At 35.0% G+C, this 24,607-nt stretch overlaps 1 protein-coding gene across 1 annotated transcript in view; it reads left to right on the plus strand.

Moving 5' to 3' along the window:
- LOC128995306 (calpain-C-like) overlaps nt 1-24,607 on the plus strand; it is a 90,724-nt gene that overhangs the window by 49,463 nt on the left and 16,654 nt on the right. The window contains exons 4-6 of the mRNA XM_054420282.1: nt 11,387-11,642; nt 21,855-22,038; nt 23,199-23,273. Of these exons, the coding sequence (XP_054276257.1) occupies nt 11,387-11,642; nt 21,855-22,038; nt 23,199-23,273 (515 nt within the window). The remainder of the gene's footprint in view (nt 1-11,386; nt 11,643-21,854; nt 22,039-23,198; nt 23,274-24,607) is intronic.

The following is a 24,607-nucleotide window of genomic DNA, read 5'->3' on the forward strand; positions in this document are numbered from 1 at the left end:
GTCAATTTTATCTTTAATCCAATCAGAATCCCTCCGCAAACGTGACATTTCGGAGAAAAATCTTTTTCTCAGCCGCTATCTTAATTACATGGCAGTCAAAGTCACAAGTTTTGTAATTCTTCTCGTGGATTTAGGCCGGTTACTTCGTTTTATTTTTGACTGTCAACTCGTTAACCCTTACAGGTTGGTAAATAGAATCATCGAATTAAAACCGTCAAAATTTTATCGTCCGTTAGAAAATGCTGGGGTTTACTGCCTCCTTTAGGTACCAAAAGCCTTTTGTGTTTGGTTGGATTCGAACCATAGGTTTCATAGCAGAAGCTCCATACTTTAAGCACTCGTCCATCATAGAGGGTGATTATTGTACTTAATTTTAACGATGAGATTAAACGGGTTGGACACAAATATAATGAGGTTGTTTGTTAAAAACCTTTGACTATTACAGACCCAATCGTACAGTAAAATATGTTACCGGTAATTTGTTTTACTGAATCTCGCGTGCTATTTTTTTATTAACATTTTATGTCTAGCCTACTACAGTACTAAATTGCTTTTTAATAACCTACCAGGATTTGTATCAAGTCTACAAATCTACTCTTCGTGTAGATGCGTATCTCAAAGAAATGAACGACAGCCTAGTGCTAATGTAAAATGATAGATTGGAGACTAAATTACAAATAGTTCCAAAACCTTTCATTTATGTTGCACCCTCTAGGTTGACAATATAAATAAAGTGTTAATACTCTCTAGTTATTTTTCTAGTATTCAAAGGAAATGTTAACATCCACACAAAAAACGTTTACTTTAATAATCTTATCAGAATAAAACACGAATGTTTTAAGTAAAATCAGAATAGAATAGAATAATATTTTGTCTGAGTAGGGGACAGATAACTTGGGACAGTTATAATCTGCTGAAAGAATACACTGCTGAGGTGACAGACGCTCTCTCAAACGCACATTATTCACCTTATCGGAGTTGGAAGTGGATCAGGCATTTTCACAGATTTAAGGCTTCCATTCGCCAACATATGTCAAGACTCACCATCCGGGCTCTATCGAAAGAGTTTGTTATACTTCATTCCATTTATTTCAGTATAAATTGAAAACTCTTCACTGTCCTTCATAAACTTGTTCAGCCTCTGATTCTTGATTTAAAGTAGATCCTACGCCTACATTTTGTAATACCTGTTTATGGGCTTATGTAAATTTCCTTTAATAATATAATCGTCTTGTGATCTTCCGTTTTCAATTACTGTAATCCAAAAACAAACAGCATAGAGGAATACTTCCATTTACATGGGAGATGTAGTTTTATGTCTAGAACCATAGGCATTTATCTTTTTAAATGATAATTGTTGCATTGTTACGAGTAATTTGAAATTTAAATGGTTTTTTACCGACCTCCAATTAACTGGTCTGGCTTTTAATGAATTCATGCTCTTTTTAATGGTTGTATAATACGAGGTCATGGAGAGTCCACACATACACAGGGCAAACCACAAACACAATACAAAGTCAAACATTTTAAAAGACATGAGCTTTATGAAATGAAATTAAATGTTCTATAATATACAATTTTTGAACATTGAACAATCAATCATACATGCTTATGTGCACACGAAACAATGGTTAAGACATGAACTGCAACTTGTATACTTTCCTGTAAATTAAAGCTTTTTTATATTGATCACTTTTGGATGAAAAAAGAAGGTAGACCAAATTAGCACTTTAAAAACTTCCAAAGTTCATTCAATGTAAACGGTTCTTTTAAATCTGAGACTTTATATTAATTGTTAATTTTAAAAGTTTTTTGTCACAAGTTGAGATTTTCAAGGTGTGTCCCTGGTTGTTTCTCCATGTAGACTCATTAGTGTGTTCACACACTGGCAAGTGCGTTATCAGTGGTTTGCAGATAGCATGAGGTCGTGTCCTTGGAGAGGTGGATGTCCTCAGGAAACATCTCACAGGATGCAGGACATGTCTCGTCCTCACGAAACTTGAGTGTATACGTCAGCGATGTCTTTGCACGTAACAACAAAGGATTTCTGTAGATTCAATGTTATTTTGAGTTTATTATTGTTCATGATATTGCAAAATGAATCCATATGTGCCATGTAGGTCGTTTAGAAAATTTTGAATTTTTAATAGATTATATAATGAACCAGGACAAACCTTACTGACCACTGATCGTCTTTCACTATGTACAGGGTCGTCATAGTGTTTCAGAACCCAGCGTATCAACCTAACATTACATTTAAGATTAATTTCCAACTTTTATCGGGCCGTCCCCCTGATGAGGTAGCTTATCATTGAATAATGTTTATAATGGGTTTTACGACCAGTGACTTTGTTCCAAGTTTGGTAGCCTTATATTTATTGTAATTTGAAATATTTATCCTTCCTGGTACTTTCTTTGTTCTTCAAAGTAAATGTAAATGCTTAAAGTTGTACGTCACTGAAGAGTATTTTCATAATCATTCAATGGACAGAAAATGGAAGCCAATTTATAGATTTACATGCATTCTTGAAATTATTTAGGTTCCTCTTAAATCCTATGTTAGGGTATTGTTTGTTAACATACATGTGACTAAGATAAACCAAATAACAAAACTTATATGTAACACAATACCTTATTCTATTTACAGTCCAACTTGACAAGCAGAGTTTACGCTTCTTAACTATGTAGGACAGGACATGTCAAGTTGATATATAAAAAACCTGCAAAACTGCAATTCTAGTTGACACATGGCACACAAACTCTCATCTAAATAACTTTGCATCGCAGGAATTTAAAAAGCTGTGTTTGTTTTTGTCAGACAAACACTGTGATATCACGAAAGTTTCCCTGAAAACTGTCATAGCTGGAGCGTCGTAGTGCTCTGAAAATATTTAACACCCATTTGGTTCTAAGTTGCTGTAGTGACGTTTTGTAATGAGATCTTATGATTGTGTATGGGATGGTTTGGGTAGTAATGTGTGAGTTGTTGTCCTAAAAAGGTTCCATTTTGTTCCTGACCGAATTTTAAGCTCTTGATACCTAGAAAAGAAGAGATTTAATCGTAACTTTTGAATGAGGCATTCTTGGATCTATAACTAGGTGTACTAAATTTATATATTTTGTTTATTGTGATTGTTCCTCAGTATAGACTTTTATACAGGCAAGTTCTTGTAATTTGTTTTTTATTACACAAACTAATTTCTGGTAAAAGGCAGATAAACTATTTGCAATCGTTAAAAGGTCAATTGATGACTAATTATTATTGATATGATGGTATCAGAGGACACTAATCTTTTTTGTGTGTGTAACAAACCCCCTACAACAAAATAAGTGTACACGTATAAAGATGGATAGTGTAAACTGTGGTTTAAATAAAGTAAAGAATACAGACTCTTTAATTCAAGCTGATTAATTAAGTGCCATTAAAGTGTGTTTTTTTTCAATTTCAATACTTAATTTAATAAGTTTCTAAGTTCAATTCGTTTGTTGTTAACTAGGCTAACTACCTTTAATCTATGTATATTTGTAAAAGCTACGCCTGTGAATTTATTTCCTAATTGTAGATATTGATCTCCTAACGGTATAGCCTATCATTTTTTCAAACATTCCCCCATCAGAAAAATAAATTGATCTATAATAAACATCATCAATACACTAAAATATTATCAGGGCATGTCTACTAGATAATCGTTTTGTAGAATTATTAATTAAAATCATTTGTCGGTGAACTGCGCATTCAACATGTACGAGCCTGTGTTATAGATAATTTATTGTATAAAGCTTGTATCAATATTCTGATTGAGATGAAATTGACCTCCTGAGTTGATCAAGAGCTTTGAAACTTCAGTGACCTTCAATCATAAGACGTAGTAGCCTCTTTGTGGAAACCTTCAGTTATGTTGATGTCCTGAATAAACTAAACTTGGCGACCTTAAGTTTACCGTTGTGAACGCTTTCATAAAACATTCAGTGACGCAATGCTGATTACTTTTTAAGTCGTGCAATTTGTTGCTCACCAGAAATTAACTGTGAAATGATTCAGTAGTGTTCGCATCTCATGAAACTCCTTGAAATAAATCTACTGACTGAGAGGAAAATCTGTTTTAATTTGTTTAACTGTTATTATTATACGTTACCTTCACAAACTAGTGACGTCTGATTCCCCGATCAATAGTCCCCAAATGTTATTCACAGTTGCAATTTTTTGGGGATCTCTCTGATTTTATATCTTATTTTTTTTACAGCCAAAGACTTAAAAGTCTGTTTAAACTGTGGTTGTGAAAATTTTAATTTTTTTATAATACATTTTATATAGTAATAAATTTATAAAAGACTCCGTTCTTTGATATTGAATTTTTAATATCTTGGTTTTTTTGGAACTACAGTATTTCATTCAAATATGAACATATGTTTTCACTAGTCCCACTTTATACGTACTTTCACTATGAAATGGCCTTTTGGCCTCATGTCAAAACCTTTATAGGGTAAAGTCTTGATATAACCTATCATCCAATGAGTATATGGCAGTTTGTCTATTCCTGCTGTGATCATGGGCTTTTAAGAAATAGCCTTAACTTAAGTAACTGCCAATAACACTGTATACAGTATTTCTTCTTACTCCATTCTATTACCCTGTACGTATTCAGCTTAAAATACTCTCACAAGGTAAACCGCTGTCATATTTATGTTTATTTTTGTGTATGCACACCATTGGCATTCTTTACGTTTTCTGTAAGGGAACTGTCCCAACCTGCTCTCGTTGCTGCCTAACGAAGAACTTTTGTTAGAAAGCACCATTAATTAAATGCCCAATTACAAACGACATCTTGGTCCAGGAATTGATCACTGGTATCAAACCAGTGTGTTTCAGATACGAAGGTGCGCTCTACGACCAATCATCAGCTACCAAGACTAACAATCTTAGGGTAAAGTGATTGATTAAGTAATTCTTTTCCTTTGATGGCACAATTCTTAGTCTACTCTGCAAGAATATCTTCCACCAAATGCCTCATGGTTTGCTCATCACCTCCGCTTCTCAGGTTCAAAGAGAAAATGTGTAAAACCGTGTCCAGAGCAGAAGTCGCGGGCCAGGGTCATCTTGGCGAGAGTGTCTGGAGAAATGGCTATTATCGCTGTCCAAAAGCAAATTTCACTTTCTGAATCGCTTGACAAAAACGGCGCGAATCTCCGGTGAAGCGCGGGCTGCGTAACTCACTACGTGCCTCGAGCCGGTTCTGCGGTGAAAAGCGACATCGGAGACGTGCTGAGGAATAGAACGTTAAACACACTCACTTTAACTTTCATCCTTTTGAATGCGGTAAAGACAGATTTAATTATATAACGTCGTTTGTCGTTTACCAAAGACATGTAGTAAGAGAGAATATGGCCATTCAAATTATAAAGTACGAAAGATGACAAGCGCACGGTATACTGAATGCTATCTGAAGCGTCTGGGCGCAAAACACATACACAACTTGGAGGTTGGCGCAACTCGGCTCCGACCGAAAAGCATCATGCGCGGAGACATGCTGAGGCATAGATCTGATGTATATAGTTATATGTATACATAGTCTATATACATAATACATAAATTAAACATACTTTTTCTAAAGAGTTTTCAGGCATGTCTCTGTCCGGTATATGTTTTGTGCTTTATGTGTAGTATTAATTTATTGTGATTTACCCACTCCCAAACTACGACGGTAGAAAATAACTGTGTGTTAGACATATAACTACCCAGCTGTACTTGATCATTGGGGCTTTTGATAAATGGTGTAAGAACCAGCTGAATTTAGTCAGTTACATAACCATACGGAGTATGAGTTCAAGTTATTTTCAAAGGTTTTCTTTTTTCACTAAATTATGATGTTACAATTAATCAATCTATCAATTATTTAAGATGGGGACGCCACTATGTGCGTATTTCAACCCAAATATGAGTGAAGGATGAGAGGCGTGATCTTGTAGTCTTCTTAGTGACTAAGGCTGACATGTTCCTTAGACACAGCTGTTAATTAATTGCCCGTACAGCAACAAGGGACCTACAGTTTATAGTGGAATCCGAACCACATTTTTTGCCTTGGTATTAACGAATTGGTCTAACTATGACGATAGTACAGCGAATAGTCGTAGTACTCACTAGTGCGGACGTTAATCCACACCAGGGAGTATCGCATTCACAGTACATGCCTATAAATATCCACAATTCGTGACCTCCTAGTATAGCTGGATTACAGGACGACACCATCGTCCCAGTCGTATTATGACTACTTTTGTAAAGGAAAATAGCGTTTTAAAGACCAAGACTGACATAATTTACTTCCGGGTATGTCGATAATTTATTTCTATAGATCACTTTACTGTATTCACACAGCATTCCATAGGTTTCGACCACAGATTATTGGAGACTTAATTACCCGCATTGTTAGAGTTGCATTGCAACCATAACCTCACAATGCAATAGGATGCAATGTTTTGGTTATTGATTATTGAACTCTTTTTTTTACGAAGTGTTTATTTTATGATGTGGTGAATAAAATAAACCATTAAAATACCGTCATTGCATTGGAAAAAGTGGTTTGTAAGCTCTTGTTTTTTTTTTCTTTTAATTTCTCGATGCCTTAACTTGAATCTCGATCTAAGCTACTCTACCGGTCATGTTTACACAATTTATCTCTTTAAGTACAATTTGTCATGAGCGTGTTTTAAGGCCTAGGCCCAAAGGCCTTGGGGTTGAATCCTGTATATCATCAAATATTTGATTTTTGTTCAAATACAATCCCGTGACCCTTTAGCCGTATCTAACGTACAAGAGTATCACCATGACTTCTGCAGCTCCCTACGTTTTGAATTAATACAAAAGTATTTACACAAAATAAATCTATCAGGAAAAAGCTACTTCCAATCATCTAATCACGACTAAAACAAAAACTACAGTTCCAATCAAGTGTGGAAGTTGAAGGGATCGTCTCCAACGACTGTAGTTCGATCCGCAATGGATCGGAAGTGTATTTCACCACCTTTGTCTGCTACGAGAGAACTTTAATTGACTTTGGTCCCTACAATGCTGCAAACAGTTGAATATTGAATTTCAACTTTTTGAATCTTACTGTAATACATATTTGAACCCCGTACACTCAGATTCCATATATGACTTTCACATTAACTTTTATCATTGTATACATATTCCCAAATATCGAAATTCTACTTAAACCTTTACTGTATAATCAGCCTAGGGGGAAAACAGAAACTCTACACCGTAGCTATTTATCTCATCTCTTAGATGTGTAAAAACAGAACAATTTTACCAATTACATTTTGTGTTACAAGAAATTCCTCCATACATTGTAACTTTGCCATCTCGTGTGCATTTGTCTGTAAGTGGATACTACTAGACTAGATAAATCGTAATATAAATCGAGATAACTGCTTGAGTAGTAATCGTTGGTAACCGTCAGTTTTCTCCAAATAATCAATTGTTTATAACTTAAATTATTTACTTTTGTTTTACGGACTTGAATTGAGCTTAATACAAACTCCATCAATTGCAGATTTTTCCACTTATAAAAAACAAGATCTACAATTCTAAGTTACCAGAACCATTTGCTTGAGTTAGAAAAACAAATTAATCTTCTGAGAACTCATTTCTGAGCAAAATCTTGTCATGCGTAATTTGAATTATTCATTTTCTTGAGTTTATTTACATGTTTTAATAAATACATAATTTGTTATTCAAATAGGATTTACAGATTTAGGAAAAGGTAGATTTTTGGCAATTCAAATATCGTAAGATTGATGTAAGGTTGCATTTATTTTCTGCTAGAAGTTTGTAACAATCTTGAACATCTTTCAAAAGATGTATTTTTTTTAATTAAACATAAAATTATCTATATACCGTTATACTACTAAACCACACTAAACTAAATATAAATGTTATATATTTACTCCCTTTGCTAAACTAATTGAATCATTAATTGATTGCTAGTTGCATATACAATATCGTTATGACGTAGGCCTGCTTGAATAGTTAAAAAAGAATAAAATTATTTTGTTGCATTACAATAACCTACCTACCTTTGAAATGTGTGCACGCATGTTGACGGTTGCTCTAATGTGTTTTATTGAATGTGTCATGTCAACGTGTATTTTTTTTTCAATTTTAAATGTATGACGTATTGTAGAAGAGAATGAACCTGATGATGTGGCAGTTGCCACAAAACATGTAGTTCAACCTGAAGGATAATGTAAGGTTACCAAAATAATTCTATTAATATACCAACCAACATTCAGAAGTAGGACAATGAACTCTGAGAATTGTATGATAAAGAGCAAAATGTAAAATATACAACATGGCATTCTCAGTTAAGGATTTATAAAGCTTAGTCTAAATTGAAACCGCCTTCACAGGAACTGTAAGATAACTTCTGTCAGCCAACTTAACAAACTAAAAAAATTATATTGTTCACTACATTACAAGAATTGCTAGCTACACAAGACAGTTAACCAAGTCATAGACAATAAGGTCCAAGAAATGACATTAAAATGAAAATCTATTAAATAATTGAACATCTTATCCACATTTTAGAATTAGGTACACGGCCACTACTAAAATACTTCTTGAATTAAATTCACGGAAGTAAATTCAAATTCACGGTACAATAGATTTTTTTATCGGACACTTGATTGACAATGATTTCCACCATCACGCTAGAATGAAGACTGACAAGGACGAAAATTACGTTCCTACTTTCTATTGGTTACCGGATGTAACTCAAAATCTGTTATTTGTTCCTTAACAGTTAAATTGAGTATTCAGTTCATTTTCTACTTGTTTTTTAAGTAATTTTGTTCATAAAACATTGTTCTGATTATGTTTCTCCTAAAGCCTGCGTATTTAGTATGCGAGCTATTGAATGAAACTTTGTTTTATTTTATTTTAAGTATGTTAAAAAATAATTGCTTTTTTGGGCTTTTTTAAATCATTTCGAATCGGTTGATTTTCAAAAACAACATAGCCAAATAGCATGAAAAATTACAAATTCATTTTCTTTTACATCGCTAAGAGAATCATATAGTTCTTTAAATGGTCTATAGAAATCCGTTGATAAGCCTACATGCTCACATGTTGAATTTTATTTATTCATAGAAACAATAGATGGATAGATGTCTGTCACAAACTGCCATGGAACCAGTAGTTTTGTATACACTTCTGCACAAAAAAGTATGTAAAGTTTGTTTGTTATTATTTGTGTATTAATTGGCCTTCGCCAACAAGTTTTGTAAACCTGATAAGGCCAAGCTGTTGTATTATCAAAATACAATTGATTACTCAACTGTTTGAGAAAATCGTATTTGATTTCATATAATCAGCAATGTTGTAGTATAAAACTATCAACGTTATCAAGGTATATACAAAGTACGGGTGGATAAAATCAATCTAAAGTTCATTGACTTTCAATTTTTTCATGTTATTTAATCAATATCCTAATTCAAAAAGCTGAAAAATATTTTCACTGGGCATGGGGTATTTTAGAATAGAAGGATATAAATATGCCTGTGATTGCTAGGTCCACGACCTCTCATTGTGTGCTGTTTCAACTCGTCGTTTTTGCGTTACCCAGGAACTAACTAACACATTATATTTACTAACACTAAGTATTTATTTATACATTTTACTACTGGGTTTACAATTCACCATTTTTTTAACCCGCCTTTTCTACTCGACGATGGGCAGATTCCCTCCAAAGTCAACAGAATGCAGACGAAAGTACCCGCCTGACCGGCTCAGCTATGTGAGAGTGTATGAGACATGGGGAAAGCTCAACATTTCTGATGTCATCCCACTTTCCTCACACTTGTTTCGCAGCAGAATGTTTAGTTCTATAATTGCAAGTCTGGTAGTTTCCAGGTAACTTGCTCCACATTCGTGTGGATTTGCATACGACATGTGCCCTGGGGTAGTGGCCTGTTTCCCGCTGTCTTAGAGGAAGTGATTAAACTTGATGGTTGTAAAATATTTCTCCAATGACTTAGATACTCGGTACCATGGAGGTTGAGTGAGGAGTCAAGTAAAAGTTTATATTTGTGAGAATAACAATGCTATGTACCAATACTCCATAGTACTAATACTCCTTATACATGTTGTATAAATGTTTAGTATAACTACACTTATGTTGGCACACTTATGATCTGCTGTACAAAAAGGAACATCGATTAATTCCTATTACCACCAAACGAAGATTTTTTTTCTCTTAGACATACGTTTGATTTCTATTCCGTAATATAAGTTATAACTTCGTCCAACATGAATTTCCTGTCCAGATTCTGCGATTAATATCACATATTAGGGGAATAAAAGTTGTAATGTGTTAAGAATTTCAATGAAGGTTTTTGTTTGGAGTCAATCCGTATACTATTTGTCCTATGTCAGTTCTTAGAGGTTCCATTATTAAATAATATAAGCTTTGATCAACAATTAATTAACGATAACTAAAATATACAATATTGATACTAACAATGATAAGTATATTGTTTACCCCATAATACTTAAATTAGATTAACCTTAGTTGAACAAAATAAATAAATCGTACATTTCCATACACATGGTGCGATGAAATTGACAATATATCACTTTAGTTAAAGGTCAAAATAAACTTTCTATATTTCGTTCGATTGAACGTTGATCCTGTGACCTTTACTTAAATAAGCATAGAATGCGACTTTTTATACCCTATATTCTTTGTTGCTACAACATGTTTGTTTTTTATAATTTTTGTTACTACAAACAATGTTTTTCCCAGGCAATGTTTATTCATAAAGTATTTTTTCCTATAATTTTAGTGTGGCCTTTATAAAAGCTTTTTCCCTCCGTTCATAGTAACTATACACTTTTTACCTGAGTATTTGTTTACTTTCCACAAATTCATAAAATTTTCTTACATCTTTGTATTTATATTTCGGAAGTCTTTGTTCGTTTGATTTCTTCCTAGAGAATTGTTACCAGTAATCTTTGTTCCTCATTCCATTTTAATAAAACATTCCCCGTTCCTTCATCTGAGCATTATTATATTAACCTAGATTAATATAATCAACATTTCAGGGAGGCAATCATGGTGAATAACTTATTTAAATAATCTTTGTTTTATAACACTTGTACCTAAAATCTTTGTTCCTTGATCCACAGTTACTATAACCTGTGTCCCTACAATGTTTCCCCCATCAGCTATGATTCCGTCTGTAACCTTTCTTCCTATCACCTTTGTTCCTGTAACATCTTTGTTCATAAAATATCCATTCCTTCCTCCACCCATATTTATTGTCTACTCTCTTTTTTATTGTCTACTCTCTTTGTTCTTCCATCATCGTGTCTACATATCTCTTGTTCCAGGCGACCGCTGGCTAGTCTCGTGTCTAGGGGTGCTCTACCTCAGCAAGGGATTGTTCTACAGGGTGGTCCCAGCTGATCAGAGCTTCGCCACGGACCAGTACTGTGGGGTGTTCAGGTTCAGACTCTGGTGGTGTGGGGAGTGGGTGGAAGTGATGGTGGACGACCGTTTACCCACCGTGGCGGGAAAACTAGCCTTCCTCCAGAGTCAACACTCCGACCAGTTCTGGCCCGGACTGCTGGAGAAGGCTTATGCCAAGTGAGTACTCCAGAAGGGATTGATTATATCCATAAGATGAGCTTACGTAAATATCTAGTTGTATTCGAAAGGTTGTACATTATCTTTTTCATTGATTAGCCTTGACTACACGTAGAACGGAAAGCATGAACAATCAAACCATCATTTAGAACTGTACCCACTCCCACTATCTTGATCACTGTTTTAGGACGACACACCTCATGCGCGCATTTTAATGTGAAGGTTAATGTAAACTGTAGGCCTAAGTGTTGTATGCAAGAGAGCTTTGTTACTGACTAAGATTAGGATGTTCTATAGTTGGAACCATTTATTGAAAGTCCATATTTTAAGGACGGTTAAACTCCAGTTAAACTATCATAGCTAATCCCTAAAGTGAAACTTAGGTCACATAATTGTCAACATAGATATTGTATAAAGTGAAGCAAAAGGTAATCAAAATTGCTTTCTCATAATCCTATGTAATTGTGTTCATATAAATAAATCAACATACCAATAATGAACAGTGACGTAATGTTGTTGAAAGTTTTGAAATCCAGATTCTTCCATAGTCACAGAGAGGGTAGTTTTTAAATATTTGTTAAACAACCTTGATTTCAAACATGTTGAAATACGCAATATGGGTTTTAGCTTTTATAAATCCCCTCTCGCCAATACAAGTGAGTATGTGTAACTTATGTTAACAAATATCAGCAGAGGTTATTTTGGTAATTTATATGCTTATTAATTAATCTGCTTGCCATTTCAGATTTCTATGACATAATGTGTTCCATATAACATACAATTACTATGAGGTCTCTATATTTACGTGAAAATAAACCGTTCCGTCCACTGGCGGAAACGTTTGAGTCCCCCAAAGGACTGAGCTGGCGCAATTGGATCCCACGGGAAATTACATCAAGTTCTTTAGAACTGAAGTTTCAAACATGCTTTAATTAATTTTCATATTGACAAACAACTCCTTGTATTTGATCAGCTATAAATATACAGCATCAAGGATCAAATGTGCTTAAATTACTTTTAATATTGTAACAGAAATTGGAAGTATCAGCCAAAGTACAAGACATAGGTACAATAGTGAGTTTATTATGATACGAAAACAATTTTGGACTAGAATCATCCACGAAATGTTTCTGTAAAAGTAGTATTTATCTTGTAAACTTTCAACAACTATGGTATATGTTTAACCCTAGACTAACCCACACAAGTAGACTTCTCGTCCCATTGTAAACTGTGAAGCTGGATTTTCGTGTCTATTCCATGTCTGGTGACACTGATCGCTGGTGTCGACAAAATTTATATTTTATCCGTGTATGTTTTTATTAATGTAAATTAATGTAAAAAAAGTTAAATGTAAATTAATGTGTATTAATGTAAATGTTTTATTTGTTTTTAAACCTAGCATTTCAACAGCAAACGAATTCTAATATAATAAAATTATTTGGAAAGTATATTTTTTATTTCCACCTAGCCAGACATATTTTTCAGAAGGTAATAAAAGTTGTATCGTTGATGCTTCAGACATCGCGCTCTGTTGATTCAGATATTAAATATAAGTCTCGACTACTCGACAGTTGTCCTCTTCCTTCTCAACGTTAAATATTTGAAAGCTTTTTAATACGTTTTACTTTGTTGATTGAAATAAGTATAACCCTAAATATTTTTGTTTCAATCCTAATGTCAATTAACTGACTGATTGATACTAACATATTTTAAGCAGTCAAACATTACATTTTAAAACTAAGGGAATCCAAAGACAGCAATGTAAATTTTTATTCCATTACAAGATCCTCAAAATGTAACCAGTGTACCAAAAACAATAATTGTAACTCGTGTTGGAAATATAAATACCCCCGCCGCAGCAAACCTGCAGACTAAGCGAATTTCCATTTGCCTGATTGGATTTAGACTAAAATGTCTCCTTAAAAATATCACATTTATTCCCTATTTAAATAGAATCAGTTTAACACATACTTAGGTTTGCTGCAACAGGGAGGGTAAAAGTGTTTTTTTATGTAAAATGTTAATAGTTAGTAGGAAATAAAAACATTTTCCAAATTTGGGCAAAATATGTTAATAAACAAGCACACTACAACGGTTTACTTATTCTCCATAAGAATAACATGGGAATTTTAAATTAACAATTTTTTGGAATTTTCTCCGTAACCATTAGGCGCATTATAACGCTTCAATATACTAAATTATTTGTTTTTTTAAGCTCTACAAAATAGTTTGGAAAGAAATTTCAAAATTTTATGTTTTTTTGGTCAAAAATAGGAAAAACCTATTTTTACCCCATAAAAGCCCCCATAAACCCCTGTTCCCATAGTCCGATCATGCTGGTTCGCGAACTCGTTCGAATAAACGTAGGTTTACACGTTTGTACCAAATTTCATCAAAATCGGATCATTTTTGCTCGAGTTATCGCGCTAACGGACACACACATATATATATATATATACATATAAATATATATAAATATATATATATGAATTTGAACGGATGGTGTTTTTGGCCTCTAGGGACCTCAAAACGAAAAAAAAATCGGTCCCAGGTCCAGGTCTTACCATGAGTACTACGGTAATAGCTTATTCCCTATATGGGAAATTCGCTAAAAACCTACAAAAAGATTCAATCTGTAAATCAATAAGATAGCTACGTATTTTTTGATCGTAATGTTTAATGTGAATGTGAATGTTTAGAATGAACGCAGTGAGATGAACCGTCTAGCATTGTTGCTAAGATCAGCTGATCTTTTAATCATTGTCGACTCGTGTTGACATTTTAATATGAAGTATTTTTGTAAATCCGTGCGAATATGTGTATGTGTACGGTTTAATTGAGACCAACAACGCCTAGTCTGTTTTACTATGCAAAGGCCACATTTTCCCATTTGTGCTAACGTGCGTTAAATTGCTGGGCGCGAGGATTGCAGAATAATAACTAGTCAAATAATCGGTTGTGATCGTGTCTGCCGCAATATTAATGGATAATCGATTTTGTAAATTCTCTTTGAAAATCAAACTATTAAAAATGTTTCAGGCATTTCAATACTTAAGCAGACGAATGAGCAGCTCCTACAAAGTCGCAAAAATGTGATTTGCTATTTTTATCCTCACGGCTAAGTGTAGAGTTTATCAATTTAGTCTACTGTTACTTTTATAATGAGTATTAGGTGCAAAATAATGGAATCTAATTGAACAAATTAGATACTTTTGAAATTATCATGGTGTGTTAAATTAAAGTGATAACTAACTATTCCTTGCAGAGTTTAGTAATATTTCTATTTCTGTATCGTACTCAAAAATACAACTGTATAACTTGTCGGTTGATTATGGTTTATCGAGATTTTACAATATGTCCTCTAGCTAAATTACTAACACGCAGAATCAGCCACCTACTGATACTTTCTCCAATTAGCTTGTCATCAACCTTATCATGGGTAAGGTGGGAGTAACTGTAACATTTTATGGGGGAAACCGCAAAATTTTCAATAACTTTTTTCTACAACACTGGGGGTTGTACTACATTGTTTGGAGTTAAAAGAGCTGTATACTAAATTTAAGGAAATTTTGTCTCAGGTAGATTGGAGTAGATTACACCAGGTCAATGAAGTGAACAGTAAATTCGAATTTTTTCATGGTATTGTCCAAACATGTTTTAATAGATCATTTCCTTTAAAGAAAATTAAGAATAAAAGGGGGAGAAACAAAAAACCATTGAGTAAGGAGTTGAAAGATTTCGCCAATAGTAATGTCGATTTGGGTATTCTCGTGCGAAATACTAAGGATCCAGCCTTGAAAGCACTTTTGAAAGAGAGAAAAAAACTGTTCAGGAGGCTTTTGATTCAGGAAAAACGTACAGATATCTCATGTGAATTAGAGAAAGCTGACTGCATGCAAAAGGCCCTTTGGCATATTGTTCGTAGAGAGACCTGTGAGTTGAAACCTTCTTCTTTTCCCATCTTAAAATCCCAGGATTCATTGGTTCAGTCACCTTCTGAAGTAGTAAATCTTTTTTCGAAACATTTCTCAGGTTCTTTTGTTGGATCTACATTTGGTGAATCGTCTACTGCAGTCAATCTTGTCCAGCAGACCCCTCCAATGCATTCTTTGTTTTTGTCTCCAGTTACTTCCAGAGAGATAGAGCAAGCAATTCAATCGCTTAAATCAAAAACATCTACAGGCTCTGACGAAATATCCAGCTCTCTTTTAAAGCAAATGTACACATCCATTTTAGACCCTTTAGTTTATCTGTTTAATGCTTCCATGTCATCAGGTATTTTCCCCGATATTTACAAAACAGCAAAGATTGTCCCGGTCTTCAAGAAAGGTGACAAATGCGATGTTAACAACTATAGGCCGGTTGCTCTTCTTTGCACTTTATCAAAGGTAATGGAGAAGGTTATGTATTCCAGGTTAATGAATCATCTAGACATGAATAACATTCTCATTCAAAACCAATATGGCTTCAGAGCGGGTCGCTCAACCACTCAAGCAATTGTTGAGTTTGTTCAGGATGTATTATCCAACCTTGAACAGCGCAAACCAGCCCTGAGTGTATTCTGTGATCTTTCGAAAGCTTTCGATACAGTTAATCACAATATTCTTTGTGAGAAACTGGAAAAATATGGTGTTCGAGGAGTTCCACTAGCTTGGTTCCGATCGTATCTTTCAAATAGAATGCAATTTGTTGAGATTTCAGGATTTCGGTCGCATCTCGCTGAATGCAAGTTCGGGGTTCCTCAGGGTAGTATTCTCGGACCATTGCTTTTTATCGTGTATATTAATGATCTATCAGCACATCTTCATTCAGCTAAATCAATATTCTATGCGGATGACACAACCTTACTGTTTGGAGGTCCATGTTCCAATTTGCAATCTCGAGTTGAAGAGTCAGTTAGTTCGCTTTTAAGTTGGTTATCGCTGAACAATCTTAGACTTAACTCCGATAAGTCCGTTTTCATGCAATTCCTAACTCTCAATAAGATTCCTGAATCCGTCTCGTTGAATAAGTTCGAGATAGAAGAGTGCTCTGTTGTGAAATTTTTAGGTCTAACTGTGGATAAAATGTTGTCATGGTCCAATCATGTATCACAGCTTTGTTGCAAGTTGAACCGCATCTGCCATGCACTTAGGACGTTGCAACCTCTTCTTGACTGGGAAATGTTAGTTGCAGTCTACTATGGTTGTTTTTTCTCAGTCATGACTTATGGTATTGAAGTCTGGGGTGGTTCTTCCCATGGTGATAAGGTCTTTACCGTACAAAAAAGGGCAGTGCGTATCCTCAATTGCTTACCACCACTCCATTCATGCAGAGGAGTCTTCCGGGAGAACAACATTTTAACTTTGCCTTCTATATTCATCTACAGAGCAATAATGTCTGCAGTAAATCATCTGAAGGATATTCCATCGGTTGGTCAATGTCATAGATACCCCACTAGGCATGGAGAAGATCTTCGTACTCCATGTCATCGTCTGACCCTTTCTGAAAGGAATGCAAATTTTTCGGGCCCATTTTTCTTTAATAGGCTTCCTGAAGAAGTAAAGCAGTGCAGTTCAAGGTTGGGTTCTAATGGTTTTGGGAAACTACTGAAAAATTATTTGGTGGAAGGTGAGTTTTACAGTACCGAAGAATTCCTGTCTGCCTGATCTCATTCAACATGGCATTTTTATTTGACTTATTTGTTTAAATCTTTAGAATAAAATAGATTTAACTATTTAAATAATTTTTCGTTTTGATTTAAATTCTACTATACCATTATAATGTATTTGACGATTGAGATGTACATTGTATAATTTGTACTTAATTCATGAATAAAATATGTCTATGTCTATGTCTATGTCTATAAAAAATATCGTTTGGGTCGGGTGTTTTTTAATCCGTTTTCCGTTATTTCATGTGTGGCAAGGGGAAATCACTACATATTAAAATTTACTCCAAAATAAATCTTTTACTAAAAGATATTAACTGAAATAATACTAAAAAAAGTTATTGAACACATAACACTTTTTTACTTTTCAAGTACGGTATTGGGATCGGAAAAGTTACTTTTTCCATTTGAAAATAAATTAATACATAATCAAGTATCCAAATTAAAGATATTTATTAACTTTGGCAATTTATTCTTGAATCAAGGTTTTCCTTCTCGGCCTATAATTTTTTGGATCAGTTAATTAAAAGGAGTCTACAAGTCTGAAACGGATACTCTGTAGAAATAAACACTTTGTAAGTAGTATAACTGTTTCTGAGGAACCGATAATCTCAGTGTCAGTTTTGAAATGGTAGGAATTCCGACTATTCGCAGATCTAGGCCAGGATAGGCACGGAGGTGGGTGGGGCAACAACAGGTGACGAGCACAAAGAAGACACGAAGAATGCGCCAATGCGGAGGCAAACTGCCAGAGGCTGATAGAAACCACGTGACCTCTATATGGGGAAAGTAACCCGACATTGAACTTGCCCCAGGGTCAAAGGTCATATGAATGGCAAGTGGGTGGAGGTGGAGGACGGAGATGGTTATAGCTATAGCCCGGAGGATAGGCCACCGAGCTTTACTCTACAGCTTGACTAAGTCGATAAATAGCACATGGGATGGTTTTGTAGTGAATAAGTAAGGAAGAAACGCAAATTGCACTTTTTGAGGATTATTGTCCTACAAGACTATACAAAACTACCGTTCACTAGAGTGAAGGATGACATGTGTCTTAAAGGTTCATAATTGCGAAGGATAATTTTATTGAAACCTAATTTATGTAAAATGGACTTTTCCTACATTATGAGTGTTTTGATACACTCACATAAAAAAACTAAAACGTATAATAAGTCTATTTTACATCAAATTAAGATAACTCTAGGTAAGGTATATTTTACGTATTGTAATATGTGACTATGGTACTCATCTATGTGTGTAGAGTTATTTTAGGATTTTGGTGTTATTTTATGTTTTGTAGAAAGACGGGTTAATCTTTAGTCCTCTTGTAAAAGGAATGCAGGGTTTACCTATAGCACTCTGATTCTGACGCTGTAGAAAGCGCGAGTAGTCGTGTCCAACTGTCCAGCAATTTCCCCAAATGTCCGTTATTTCATCAAGATGGATCTAATGTCGCGAGCATCATGCTCTACTTACAACGAATGACACTGTTTTGGTCATCTGTCAGTAATACTATACAGAACTACACTACGTTGCCGAAACGCTGTTTTAACAGGTACTGATTCAGCAAAAGTATCAGCAGACAGAACCCTTTTCAGATTTATTCGTGAGATATCTGGTCAAACACTTTTTAATTTGAGATACATTTGCGTTGTCTTCCACATTGTAAATACAGCAGAAGGTGGTATAAACCATTAGTATGACTTGCTATGTCAGTCCAAAGGGTGTCGGTTGGATCTTTCTGTTCCTGGATATTTAGGATGAATGGTCAATGGTCATGTTAGCAAATTTCTACTTTAATACTTTTCAATGAAATTGCGACCATACTAAGTAAGTAGGCCTATTTTAAGCCAATGAATGGAGATGAGTGTAGGATAAGTGGCCCGAACGGCCGATCTTGTAGTCTTTTTAGTGACTAAGGCCGACATATTCCTTAGACACAGCTGTTAATTAATAGCCCATACAGTTAATGCCAACTAAAGGACCTACAGTTTATAGTGGAATCCGAACCACATTTTTGCCTTGGTATTAACGAATTGGTCTAATTATCAGGATAGTACTGCGGGTAGTCGTAGTACTCACTCGTGCAGACGTTAATCCACACCAGGGAGTAACGTCCCTGCCACAGTGCATGCCTTTATATCCACAATTCGTGACCCCCTAGTAGTTGGATTACAGGACGACGCCACCCGTTCCAGTCTAATCTCGCTGTTGTTATCCTGATTATTTTTCCGTGACACTTCAATCACACTGATTCAACAGCTACAGTAACGAACAACGATATCCATTATCCTTCCGCTAAACCAACATCTATGACGAGATGTCACCTTAACCCGTTACAATAGTCACACCGGAAGTTTCGCGCGTGTATCCTGTCTGTCTGGGCAGGCAAGGTGACTGCGCCAACGCACCATGCAGCTGTGAAGTTCCGCGCGTTGGTTTAGTAGGCCAAGCAGAAGCAATTGTTATAACTGAAGCCATCCATGTGTTTATAAACATGCTTGTTTCAAGAGGAGATTGCTGCTCTCTGTGTGTGTTATTGCTTCTCTGTGCGGAGATTGCTATGTGCGAGTGTTCATTGCTAAAGGCGAACCGAAACTATTGTGTTGATTTGTGAATATAGTTTTGGCACCCAGGATATATATCTCAGGCACCAATACTTTACGTGTCGGTTCAACACTTTTACGTACAGTTAAGTCATTACGAAGGAAATTACAGCTTTGAACTATATACGTCACTTTCTAAAATAAATTTTAAATTAAATAAATTCTAAATTTTTGTTTTATAAACACAAGTAATGGAGTGAGAGGCTGCAAAATATTTCAAAATCTTTATTTATCATCCTATAAACATAAATTGTTATTTGAGTAAATAAATTGTTAGGTAGAATCTCGTCCATCGACTCCGACAAAATGATCCCTAAATATACAAGATTTGAACGAATTATCCTTGTTCTTGTTATTTGTAGTATATTGTTAGTCTATTGTAAAGTATGATTATCAAGAACCAAAGTGTAAATGGCTCCGTTAAAATATTGTTTTAATAAAATAAACTTAAATGTATGAAAAACCTACAACAACACACTACAAACAACACTACAACAAATGACTAAATAAACCAAACGTAAACTAGCCTTATCATTGAATTCATCTGAGTCGAATTTTGAAATAGGATTACAATGTAAAGTGTCCTTTGCTTTGCAACATTTTCATAACAAAAGACGTAGCAACCTTTATGTAGGTCAGATCTTATATAAAAGTTCAACTTCACAAACAAATCAAGTATGAACCTTTCAAACTATTCGCTTGTTTTGTTTGAGGACAGACAGCTACCTACATCACAGTTCCTCTTCATGGTACTAGAGGAGAAGAGGACTTTATTCATCTTGTCAACAAAACTTTGTTTCTACTTTTCAAGGATTGTTGTAGGTTGTTCCAATACATCAATAATATGGCAAATATTTTGTCCCCTCCATTGTATTTTGTGGGATCTTCTGCTTGAAAATAACTGATAAGTCAGGTTTACTTCCCTACAATAAATACAAGGCAAGGAGATACTTTATCAAATATGTGTTTCTTTTACATACAGTAATGTTTTTTTTTACTGAAAGCAACTCTCATTTTATGTCTAGTTATGACTCTGTAACTACTTGTATACAGTATAAGTCCTGAAGTGTACAACCGTACAACTTTTATTCTCTTTCACCAAAGAGACATAAAAGTTGTTCATCTGGACTCAGGTGTTGACCAGGTGTTGATGTGTTGTAGAGTGTCCGTGGATGATCAAATTGGCTGTAGGACTGATGACAATTCTATTGATCCGCTAAATGTGAGCGGAGATGTGGTGTTAACAATTTTGCTTATTTGAGTTTGAATGAAATGTTTAACCAATCTGTTTGGCTATTTTAGTAACCTGCAACTACTACGACAGATGTATGTATGGTTGTTTTAAAGGTATTTTTAAAACATATTCTGAATGAAATGGTCCACAGTCCCTTCAGACTGCCCAAAATTCCTGTGTGAGATGTGTCTCAAAAATGTAGGCACTTAAACTAACATAGGTAAAAGAAAAGGGGCGAAGGCGAAGAAGTAAATACCCAATAAGAGTCAACCAATTAAAACCTATGTCTAATAGTATACTTTTTAAGTTTAAAAAATTTGATTCCATTAAAAAATAAGCTTAAAAGGTATTCATCCGTCCATACCAGCAAGCTTTCGTGTTTATCTTTTAAGGGAACTGAATGTTATGCAAAAATGTCAGTCAAAAATATTGTTGGCCAATTAATTACTTTTATAAAATAAAACCTTAGTCCCATTATGTGAATAGTAAACTGTCTGGGATTGAGCTGACATAGTGCTCCCCTTCAAATTGGAATTCTGCTAATCAAATAGCGTGTGTGGTTCTGAACTCAGATGCATTCTTCATTGGCTGTCAATTAATAATGCTAAAAGGTTGTTAAACACTAGCAAGAACAGGGTTTGGACCATTCCCCCACAAACAATCCTAACAAAATCCAATGACATATTTTTGTTTGTAGACCAATGTTGGCATCACTGTTGCAGATTGCATGGCTCCTACGAGGCCCTCAAGTACGGAACATTGCTGGACGGGTTGGCAGACCTGACGGGAGGCATCACGGAGAGTGTCAGTATTAGACAAGACCCCACCACTTGTGGCAGAATGTTGTCCAAACTGTTAGAGATGACATCCCTCATCACTTGCACAGTTCAGTCCTCCTTGCAACAGGTAATTCAATGACTGCTTATGCTTTTAATTAAGTGATTCGCCTTATCTTCAGGTTCCTAAGACAAACTTTTCACTCTTCGTTTCAATCCAAACTTGATGAGCCTGATGAACCACAACATCCTGCCTATGAGCTCCTCCTGAGACCAGCGTCTGCCCTTATTCTAGTTCCTAGGGTTCCCTTAACTTATTCGAAGCTGTGCATTCATAAAGGAGATAGCCTCTTCGGACTGTCCAAACTTCCTGCATGCACTGTACCACTGTACCCAAATGGATACTAAAAAATATTGTCGCTCTTTTAGGTGACTAAAATTTGTTTCATACCTAGTCGCAGATTGTTAGAGCTAACAAAAAAATTAATTAAATTTATCATTTTAAAAACTAAAAAACTTTTATATCTGAAGGTTTGATTCCAAGTGAGATTGTTTCTGCACCATACATTAATTTTCAAAAGGATTTATGTACGACACAATCATTTTTGATTCCCAGAATTATCAATGAAAACTGTCTCTGCATGCTACCCACATGCACACTAACGTAATAACACGTAATGTATTTTTCCCCCATTTTGCAAATGGGTTCAAAAGTTGTTGCTTTAACAGTGACAATAATTGAAGTTGTCTGTTGTATTAAACAGTTTTCCATTAGGACTAATGGAAAGCGGATTGTGTGTATGATCCATAAAATAGAGTGACACATCATCATGGTCTAAAATTGTGACTATTTGACTGCACGCTAATATGACGAAACAAAAATTGTGTTGCACTATAAATTTAATATACTTATTTTTCCATGATGACTTAATTTTTATTTTATCTATTTAAAAAAATATTTATTAAAGTGTTTTTCTAAGGTCACAGACCAAACAAGCCTTAGTACTATATAACATCATCATTTTGTCAGGTAGTATCATCAATAGCCAATGAGGAATTGTCAAATATTATGATTAGATATTGAATTGAAAATGTCCAACACCTCTTGATAAATTAAATGTACTAGCGCACAAGAAGGTAAGAGTTTATTATACTTATTAGACTCTTTTTCAGGCCCTGAATAATTGAATGAAGTTTGAATGGTAAAATGTGTTTTTATATCATCATTCAGACCACACGTTCATTCATTTGATCAATAGTTAAACATATATGACTCATATAATGTTTCAGGTGAGAAATCAAGTGGAGAAACTTGCAAATGGAATTCAAATAGGAACCAACTACAGGCTGTATGCTATAGAAAGGGTAAGTATCCTATTTTTGTTATTTAGGAGTATTGTCTACAGGATACTCCTAATCAGCCAATTGGTTATTCCTTAATTTCTAACCTATTTTTTTATATACATATTCTATGTACTTTAATGGTTTAATCTTACTATTATCTTACCATTTTTGTTCTAAGTTATATGTAATACAGATAAAGGTGGATGGCCAAAACTCAGTTCCTCCTTTACTAAGTCAAAGACTTATTCACAAGGCCGCTAACCTGAACAATCTTCTTAGTTCCTCTTTGCGAGGATTGTCTCCTTCATCCTTTCAGGACACTGTTTTCTGCCACCAACACACTTATCACCTAGCACCGTGATCTCATCACCAGGATCATCTTTTCTTCTTCCTATTTCCCCTTAATTTCGTTTGAACTTTTTTATTTTTCCTTATATTATTATTACCATTATAATTTGAGATGGGGACACCACCTATTTACGTATTTAAACTCTAATATGAGTGATGGATGAGTGTAGACTGTATAATGGAGTAAGATGCCTTAAATAGACCTTAAATAAAATAAGATGCCTTTCCTACAGACTAAGACACGTAGCTGTTTTAATAGCCAGGGCCAGCCTTTTGATTACTAGGAGAGGATTATAACCTCAGCTACATGAATAGTTTCCCAGTTCATTTTTTCTCTACATCCATGCATTTTCAAAGTCATTCTTTCTTACTCCTATATCCTTACAAAATATACTATGAGAAAACCTTATTACTAATTACTTCTCAGGAAGCTGATATATTCCCACATCCACACACAAGGAAATCTTACTGCTAATTCCTTGACTTGACTTGACTTATTTCCGTGAGTTCCTAGGTGGAACATAGGGCCTCGACAAAATCTCGCCACCCGTCTCGATCCTCAGCAAGTGCCTTGGCCTGTCTCCACGTCATCTGTCTTCTTGCTAGGTCTCTTTCTATGGTTCTCCTCCATGTTGTTTTTGGCCTGCCCCCAGTGCCCCGCTTTCTGTTTCCCTGCGGATTCCAGTCTAGTGCCTGTCTTGCTATACAGCTCTGCGGCCTTCTCAATATATGGCCAATCCATCTTTACGTTCTTCTGGTGATAATCGTTTTGATTGGTTCTTGCTTGGTTATCATCCAAAGATCTTCGTTTCTTATCACATTAGGCCACCAGATTTTCAAAATGTACCGCAGGCACCTATTGACATGTGCTTGTAGGCTTTGCACTTCTGTGTTGTTAATCTTCCAGGTCTCACAGCCATATAGCAAGACAGACGTGACATTGGAGTTGAACAGTCTTAATTTTGTCTTTCGCAGAATCTGCCTTGATGTCCACACAGGGTGTAGTT

Source organism: Macrosteles quadrilineatus, unplaced genomic scaffold (genome assembly GCF_028750875.1).
Source record: "Macrosteles quadrilineatus isolate MER2022 unplaced genomic scaffold, UCM_ALF_1.0 Scaffold_5__1_contigs__length_97177068, whole genome shotgun sequence".
Taxonomy (NCBI): domain Eukaryota; kingdom Metazoa; phylum Arthropoda; class Insecta; order Hemiptera; family Cicadellidae; genus Macrosteles; species Macrosteles quadrilineatus.